Source organism: Euprymna scolopes, chromosome 44 (assembly GCF_053919585.1).
Source record: "Euprymna scolopes isolate OS-2025 chromosome 44, ASM5391958v1, whole genome shotgun sequence".
Taxonomy (NCBI): Eukaryota; Metazoa; Mollusca; class Cephalopoda; order Sepiida; family Sepiolidae; genus Euprymna; species Euprymna scolopes.
The window spans coordinates 43,422,321-43,432,320 of NC_136525.1; the positions used below are offsets into that span (position 1 = coordinate 43,422,321).

Below are 10,000 nucleotides of genomic sequence, written 5' to 3' on the forward strand. Positions count from 1 at the left end.
TTCAGTATAAATAGAGACGCTCTGATATTATTGTACCTATTTACTATGCCTCCCCACGGGACAGAGTTAGACACCAGGGTCGTTTTTTAACGTGGAGAAAAGGTACAAAAATAAAAATTGTTTCAGTCGTGAAGGATTTCTCCTCCACCGAAAGAGAACAAGAAATAGAAGTGCAGCATCTGAAGAACAGATACTACACTTTGATCTTGTCCCGAAAAAACTGCAAAAGTATTTATCCAAGCTAGCAGGGATGTCCCGCATAAATACGTTTAAATATGATATTTTAATTCTTGCAGATTTCGTATATATTATTATAGAGTTAATGTTCTATCGATTTTTATATATTATAAAGTTGTGATAAAAAAAAAAAATCTATATTACTTAGGTTCATCAACTTGAATCGAAACCAAATTCCATATATATATATATATATATATATATATATATATATATATATATATATATAACTTTAGTTCCTTCAGCTATAATCAAAACCGAAATCAAAATTTATGAAGAATTCTAGATTAAATTATTTTTTTAAAAATTAGATTAATGGAGTGCCATCAGTTATAATCGAAACCGAAACCAAAACTTATGAGGAATTCTTGGTAAAATTATTTATTACAAGAAATGGAAGGACATAATAATTAAACGACCCGGATGTAAATATGATACAGAAAATAACACACACGCTATCATATTAATATATAGATTTTTTTTTTTTTACATATAAAGTCAAGCAATGCCGATATATTAACAAAACCAACATTTTTAATAGCAAACAATTATTAGATCAAAGATTGAATAATTTAAGAAAGTGATTGCAATCCTTATATCTCTATATGTAGTGTATAACCGCCTTGTTTTTGAAGCACCTTGTTTGTCTGCTTGGGTGTGACTTGGTACCAACACCTCTGACGTTAGCAGATATATGAAATTTCTTGAACAGGCCTGCTTTACGGAGGTCTTGACTGGGCACCAAATATAACACTATGTGGATTTTTGCATTAAACATGAGATCAAATCGCACACAGTAGTTTTCGTCACTGCATGGGTTGCATGCATACGTTCTTGATAGTGAGCGAGCAAGAATCAAATGTTCTCATAGATTAGTGCATGGGAGTTTACACGGGCTGAGTTTTTTTGTTTTACTCATATTCACCCCTAACAAGGCATATTACCACTTAGACGTAAGAGGCTACTATTTGGGACCATGCCTGGGAAAGATTAACAAAATTTTTGTTTACGTTACATTTAAACTTCTGCATATCAGTACAATCAGGGAAGCAGGCAGCAGAAAAGGAATTCCAAAGTCTAACTGTTCGAGGAAACAAACTATTAGAGTAGAAAGCTTTCTGGGATTTAGGGACCTCAACAGTGAAGGAGTGAGATTTTGTTGCTAAGAGAGTTTGTCGGGGATACGCATGCCAAGGATGCGCAAGTGCAACAAGTTCATCAGAGTACATTTCGTTAAAATACTCGTTAAACAGGGACAGGGATACAAGATTGCAGTGATGGGACAGGGGCTGGAGCTTAGTTGACAATATGGGACCTACTCGATTGGAGATTTTCTTTTGGCCCCTATCCAAGAGGGAGAAACTAGTGGTAGATGCACCATCCCAGAAATGGCAACAATACTCCATGCATGGGGGAATGGTGGCTTTATAGAGGTACAGGATATTCTCAGATGAGAGGTCTTCTAGCATGATAGAGGGAACATACCTTTTTTTGTAGCAGTTTCGCAGCTTTTTTTTCTATCATTGTTTCTTCTTGTCATCTTTTCGCATGTGGGTCATGATCGTTCTTTTTTAAAACTTACATGAAATTTATTTTGTCATACATAAATAACACAAGAGACTTGCTGAGTTTTCAAAGTTTTATTTGGAAAAGGAATTTACTCATAGTAAGAGAGACTATCCAGCTAAAATGAATTCCTTCCCAACTTATTTTTCTAACTTTGAAATTGAGAGACACAGACGGACAGAGGCATCGGTAACTTTGTCTTAGATCATTACCTTCTTGGATCGTTTTGTCTGTACCACTTTCAATGCGAGACTAACTAGAAAAATTATTTTCTCTCCTCGAGCATGTGACGTCATCTCTATCATTATATCGTTCGACACCTGCTTCTTTAGCGTATTTGACATGTTGCCCTTTCCCTGTTACCCATCTTCCATTCATCCCTGAAAACCTGCTTGATATACAGATCTGGGTTATCCTGACATGTGGCCGTTGCCTAAATTTACACTAGTTAACATAATCCCTTATTACTGGCGTAAAGTGTCAAATATATAACGCATGTAATTTTAATTTTTTTTTTTAGTCAAGTTTCACCCCAAACAAGGCACAGTGCCACTTTGAAGCAGGAGGCTACTATCGTGGACTTTATTAGCGGGGTCATTATGAAGGGAGATGAGTAGAAAGATGTTTGTTAACATTACACTTGAACTTCTGCATATCAGTGCAGTTGGGAAAGCAGAATCTCAGAAGGGAGTTCCAAAGACCCGCAGTTCTGGGGAAGAAACTATTGGAGTAAAAGGCTTTCTTGCACCTAGGGATCTCTACTGTAAAGGGATGAGACTTAGTAGCTTGTCGGGTTTGTCGAGTGTAGTTACGTCGGGGAGGTACAAGTGTTTGCAGTTCGTCAGAGCATTCAACATTAAAGTATTTGTAGAACAGGCAGAGGGATGCAACATCTCGTCGATGGGACAGAGGCTGAAGCCAAGACGACAGTTCAGGACTTATCAGGTTGGCGACTCTCTTTTGAACCCTGTCCAGGAGCGAGAGACAAGCAGCAGATGCACCAGCCCAGATGTGACAACAGTACTCCATACATGGGCGAATGGTGGCCTTATAGAGGTATATGATACTGTCAGGCGTAAGTAATAATAATAAAAAAAAAAACTTGAAAGGATTATTTTATGCAGTATGGACTGGAGATGAGAACATTCCTAATGAAAAAAAAAAAAAAAAGAAGAAGCAATAATTGAATAATCAAAGAGACTTTACCTTTCACGATTTGTACGATGCCGGTTACAATAAGAATGGTAAGCGCCAGGATTTTAGCCGTGGTAAATATATCCTGGATTTTAGTTGCTGCTTTTACGCTCAGCACGTTAATCATTGTTAATACACCTGAAATACAAAAATAAATAAATAAATAAATAAAAAAAATGAAATAAAATTTCATGGACTTTAGTTCATCATCATCATCATCATCATCATCATCATCATCATCAGTTTCACGTCTTCTTTACATGCTGGCATGTGTGGAATGATTTGTAGAAATTATCTTCCAAACCGACTTATCTCTGGCCAAGTCTTTATTTGTCCATGTTTTTCTCAACTGAACCTGCTATCTCAGGTGTCTAACCTCTTCTAACTTAAGCACTCTTCTCCATTCATCATCATCATCATCATCATGTATATCATGATTAATACCACCACAACCACCATCACCATTGACATTACCATCGTCATCATCATCATCATCATCATCAGTTTAACGTCTTCTTTACACCACCATCACCATCATCATCATCATTGTAACGTCTGCTTAACACGCTTCCAACCTGACCTATTTCTGGCCAAGTTTTTATTTTATTTATTTATTTCTTCTTTTTTTTTTTTTACATAAGAGTCATCTGGAGGCCACTCGAGGATAAGGGTTAATGGGTGTACAGTGGTCAATGGGATAATATTGTAGTAACCGTTAGATGTGGAAATCTGGTAAGTTGAATTACTTAAGGGAACGGTTCATAAAGAACTTGTTTACATTAGACTTGAAGACGACCAAATTGTAGTCAGCTCATATTCACTCAAAGCATTGTAACTAAAGGGGCTACTATGAATTAGGGGCCAGATTTTTTAGGAGCATACAAAGTGGGGAGTTGTGTAGAAAGATGTTTGTTCACATTACATTTAAATTTCTGCATGTTAGTACAGTCGGGTAATTCCAAAGACAACTGGATTGAGAAAGAAGTGAGGAGAGTAGAAAGCTTTCTATCAGATCGACAAGAAAATTCTTGTGGTTTTTAACTTTCAAATGCAGATGAACATATCTCGCGTCAAACAAAAATGTATTGATCAAAACAAGAGCATTTATGTCAGTAAAGTAAAAATCTTGCATTCTGGTGGCGATGAAGTTACTGAATGGGTTTTTGATATCGCTTAGGTTTTTGAGGCATTTCTCATGCATAAAGTTATTGAGAGGCTTGAAAAAGTGGTAGTTGGTAGGTGAGAGGTCTGGAGAGTATGGTGGATGATACATTTTCATAGCCCAATTCGTTCGTCTTTAGCAATGTGCAGTCGGGCATTGTTGTTGAGGAGAATTGGGTCTTTTCTGTTGACTGATGTTGGGTGTTGTTGTCGAAGTTTCTGATGGAGTTCATCCATTTGTTGATAGTACTTCACCGTCGTAATGGTTTCGCCTGCATCCAAACAACTGTAATGAATGAGATCGGTCACAGACCACCAAACAGTCAGTATGACCTTCTTTTGATGCAACTCTGGCCTCGGGAAGTGTCGTGGAGCTTTGTTGGCGTCTAACCACTGAGCTGAGTGTCACCAGTTCTAAAGAACCCACTTTTTATTGCAAGCCAGAACCTGGTCGAGAAACGGGTCATTCTTGTTGCGTAAAAGAATGAAAGACGACACTTTATAACTGCGTTTCCAATGGTTGTCATTCAATTTTATGAATGTCTTTCTCTCAAATTGTTGGAAATCGTCGTATACGTTATGTCTAATTCAGAACCAAGTTCTTAAACAGTTGTGCATGGATTGGCTTCGACTAAGGCTCTTAACAACATCCGATGGCCGACACTATGCTCATCATTTTCAAAACTCTCGTCGCCACCATAAAATTTCTTAAACCATCATTGTGCGGTGCGATCAGTAGTGGTTACTGGGTCAAACGCTTCATTGACCTCGTGAACTGTTTCAACAGTTTTTCGGCCTAGCTTGAATTGAAATAAAAAAATTGTGCGAATTTGCTTTTTTTCCATCTTGTATTCAACGTTCTGAAAAGAAAACATAATTGTTTTAAAACGATTGTAATTTAAACGATTAGATAGAATGAAAAACGCTCTTTAAAATGATATATAAAGTAAAGGTATTATAACGAAAAATTATTTGGAAATACATCATTTGAAATCAAAATTTAAAATTTCACTAAAACCTTCTTTTCAACCTAATCCGTATATATATATATATATATATATATATATATATATATATATATATATATATATATATATATATATATATACACACACACACACATACATACATATATATATTTATTTCCAGGTGCTCAAGTGAAAAAAAATCGGCAAAAATATGTTAATGAACATCGTCTCGGTGAGGCAAGGCATACGCATATAATACATTCCTTTGAAAAGGGCACTTTTAAAACAGAAATAAAAGGGGCAGCTCTAGCACCCTTAGTACTCCCCCTCTGCACGCCCCTGTTTGTCGTGTTATATTTTTAGAATAATGGCTGGAGTCTTTTGGAATAATCAAAATTTCAAAGACAGAAGAAAATCGGTTAAATTATGCGTTTGTTTCTAAAGAAAGAAGAAAAAAAAGAAAACAAAGAAGAAAAAAGAAAAAAAAAGAAAAGAAATCCCGGATTGATCACAGGGTGCCGGATACGTAACTTGAACCTTGCTCGCCACCATCAATCTTTACCCCCTCACCCTATCTTTAGCATCATCATCTCCCGATATTTACTGTCTTTTTTCTAGAACAAAAACAAAAGAAGCCTCATGCCTCCTTCCGCCCGGTCAGCCATGATTGTCGAATTGACCGACTCTTTCCACCCACCACATCCGAAGAAAATGAGTCAATTTATAATCAGAGAACATTTAATCAGGTTTGAGCCATCGAGGATGGGTAGGGGAAGATGTTATCTCAGAGGCCGAGACAAACAAATGCTCGTTTCCCAAGCGAGCGAGCGGGAGGGGTGGAGCGTGTCGTTAGCATTCATGAAATGGAAATCTCCTGTAATGAGCCAGAGATCGTAGACATGGCATCGGGTTCGAGCGAACAGAGCCGAGTGACATTTCGTTGCCCTGACAACACAAATAACTAATCGCTCGTCAAAAAGGAATGTCTCCAAGAAGCAAATTCGAAAGTTTCGCGAATGGAATATGCAGAATGTCAGCCCATAAATCGAAGAATTTCTTCGCTTGGAACAAGTGAAACGGTTTTGAAATTCCAAGATTAAAAAAGTACAAAAATATACGACTATTAGGAGGGAAGGAGGGAAGAAAATATTATTTATAACTTAAGCGTGACAGATCAACCAAAATGTTATTTCAAACTTAAGTGTGACAGACCAAACAAGGTAAATGTGTAGTTTAGCGGCATAAATTATTTAGCAGACAAAAATGATAAAAACTATTTATTTTTATTTTATATAAAACACCTTATTAGACCCTAATACCGAAATAAAACCAGAAAATTTTTTAATTTTTATTATTTTTTTCATAATTTTCATTAAACTAAATGTACGACATTCGAGACCGCTGTATTGCTTCAAAATTTGCCCTTTCTAAGGTTCGACAGATTGGCCATTTTAAGGTCAAATTTGCCATTTTTTATGCTCTTTCGTGGATCTGTTTTTGGCCGCCATATATTTAATGTAAAGTGTAAAAAAAAAAAAAAAAGGCCAAACTTGGCCTTAAAAAGGCTAAACTGTCTAATCTTAGAAAGGCCAAATTTTAAAAGCAAATACTCGAACTGAGATCGAAACCAAAACCTAAAGACAGCGAGTCAAGTATGATAACCATTAGGTCAGCTTGACACGATCCTCAAAATTTATTTTCAAACCTACTTACTTCTAACATAATGAATCTATCACGTGAATCATTCACGCATGCGCATTCATGGAACAATTAGCAAACAGATACAAATCCGATGACCTCCACGTAACACTTTTTATTTTTACCCCTTAGCAGCCCGTTTTTTCAGATGAAAACTGATTAAAATTTTTTTCGACATATCTGAATATCCTATATACCAAATTTCAAGGTTGTAGATAAAAGATCCAATGAGTATATAGGTTGAGAATTATCCCACTCTCTCTCTCTCTCTCTCTCTCTCTCTCTCTCTTACTTACGCACACACACACATGTATATATACATACATATATATATATACACATATATAAAAGGCTAAAAATTTAACCACTTCAAAATAAAAAGGAATATGTACGCATGCTCAAAAGATAGTCGATCTACCTCTGCCAAGGTCAACTTCGCTTTTGCTTTTCTTCATTTTGACCCCATAGTAGCTATTTTTACAGTCTAAAAACAATATTTAAAACGTGCCACAGATTCAAATACACTATACATCAAATTTCAACTCTGTAGAGCAAGTAGAGAGGAGTTTGGTAGAGACGTTTCACACACACATCGCCAAGGTTACTTATATATATATATATATATATATATATATATATAAAATTTATCTTTACATAAGCAGTAATTTGCGTAAATTCGGTGTAAATTATTTGACAGACAAAAAACTTGTAACAAATGTAACTTGCTCTACTTCCGTATTAAGCACTCGCGTATTAACCTCGTTATATTTCATTGGTTACCCTACTTTTGAAAAATAGCAACCTCAAATTATATATATATATATATATATATATATATATATATATATATATATAGTGATGATTTCAAAAATTAAAAAAAATGATTACTTCTGTTCCATCAGGTGGTCTTGAAACTAAAACATTCAGCACTCTTGCTATAGCAGTTATTTAGCACCTATAGATTGTCGTTTGGCTGTGGAAATCATTATATATTCTGAAAAATTCTATTATAAATTGTTCGCTAGTTTAGCATTGTTGGATGACATCGTCCTAGTGAGTTTAAAATTATTACTTGTGAGACATCAGCTTGGGTTATAGCTGGTTGGATAATCGCGTCCCTTATTTGAGACGAATTAGATTAATTGCACAGTCGGATTTTGCCGCGGTTTGCTTGATCTGTGTTAGTTAATAGTTAGTATCTTGTGTGCAAGCGTTAACTCAGTTGGCAGAGTGCTTGCCTCGCATACAAGATGCTTAGGTGTCTAACTGATGAGTTCAATTTTTAATAAAAACTCAATAAGAATTTCTTATTCTACTATGCCTTATTTAGCACAAAGAATCTTAGCATCTAATAACAAAAAAATTAAATCAGCCCAAAAAATCCCTTTCCCAATCCAACCAAAAAGAAACTGCAACTGCATTAACAAACATCTTTGCCCACTCAATAATGATTGCATCCATAAAGATGTAATATATTCATGCACAATTACAGAGCTCCCACGCAATTCTCCCATAATAGACAATAACATTTTGCCACCCAATTATCCTTCCTCCGACCCTCCCTCTGATATAATTATTAATCCAACAAACGAATCAACCAGTCCCTCTATTTTCAATCATACAACCAGCTATAATAATAATAATAATATTTTTCATAGCAGCCATCCTAACACTGATAACACTAATTATTCCCTCCAAACCAATCCTGCTACAATTACTGTCCTACCTTCTGTTCATCAAAATGAACAAAATTTAAATTCTCTTCCCAGTATAAATCAACAAATTAATATTAATTCTCGACCCGAGCTATTAATAAAACATATACATATATAGGTGCTACTTCAACTTTAATAAAGAAAAGAATTTCAAACCACACTTCTTCTTTCAATAACCAAAATTCAAATAATAACCAGGGAACTTCTCTAACTACAATATTTTATTATTATTTTTTTTATATAAGTATGTATGTTTTTGTTTAACTTGTATATGTTTTTGGATATGTGTATATATTTATGCATGCGTGTGTGTTTCTATATATATGTGTGTGTGTGTGTCATTGTATATGTATACATATATGTGTATATATTTATATGCGTGTGTGTATGTATATACATGTATGTGTGCATTTGTGTGTCTGTATGTATGTATATATATATATATATATATATATGTGTGTGTGTGTATGTGTGTATATATATAATTTTCTATTTTTTTATTTATTTACTTTCATTCTTTTATATATATATATATATATATATATATATATATATATATATATATATATATATATATATATATATACATAAATAACAGACGCCCCATTTCATAAACTTATCCATTTATTTGTTCTGATCGGTTTTCTTAATTTAATTCTGGGACTTTCACGTGCATATCTAAGCTGACCTAATTATTAACGCTAATTTTCGCGCTTCTTGTCTGGGTCAGTTTGACCTTGCTTTTCAAATTTAAATCTTCACAGCTTTTTGGGTGTTTTTTTTTTTTAAACCTTAATTTTTTTTGATTCATCCAGCCTTGACAGACGTGTTTTTAAATATTCTCTCCAGTACTTTTCTTTTAATGATTTGGAATTCATTCTATTTGCGTTTTTTTCCAAGGAACTCTGCCTTTTGGATTATTTTGAACCATTTGGAATTTACCCATTGGATTGAAATTTTAAATTCGAGCGTTTTGGATTTTACCATTTTTGGATTTTTACCCTTCACCGGACTGTCCATTCATGTGAAATCTTTTTATCATTTTTCTTTTGCCTCCTGTTCCCCTTACCTCACCCTTTTTTTTTTTTAACCAAGTAAGATCTTTGACTTACTTGTAGTTTCATTAAATACTTTTATATGCACAATCCGATCCTGCATTTTGCTAATTCCTGCCCTCTGATGAGAAGGAGTGTATTTCTTCGAAACTCCACGGATTAAGGACTATCCACTTATCTTGTGTTTCCTTTTTTAAAATTAAATATGTTTTTAACTCCTTTTCAAGATGTCTTTTAACATGTTTTATTAATCATTTGCTCATATTATAAGCTCTATTTCCTTTTCGGTTTTATTGAGCTTTTACATCTGGCTGGTTTATTTTACTTGTAAATATTAACTCTTTAATATTTATATTATATTTTAAGTTTACCATTTTGATTACTTTGGTAAACTTATTGTAATTTT

At 34.4% G+C, this 10,000-nt stretch overlaps 1 protein-coding gene across 1 annotated transcript in view; it reads right to left on the reverse strand.

Annotated features, from left to right (window-relative positions):
- Window positions 1-10,000, reverse strand: part of LOC145268822 (Y+L amino acid transporter 2-like) — a 167,713-nt gene that overhangs the window by 45,449 nt on the left and 112,264 nt on the right. Inside the window, exon 4 of the mRNA XM_080124463.1 lies at window positions 3,010-3,135. Coding sequence (XP_079980589.1) covers window positions 3,010-3,135 — 126 coding nt within the window. The remainder of the gene's footprint in view (window positions 1-3,009; window positions 3,136-10,000) is intronic.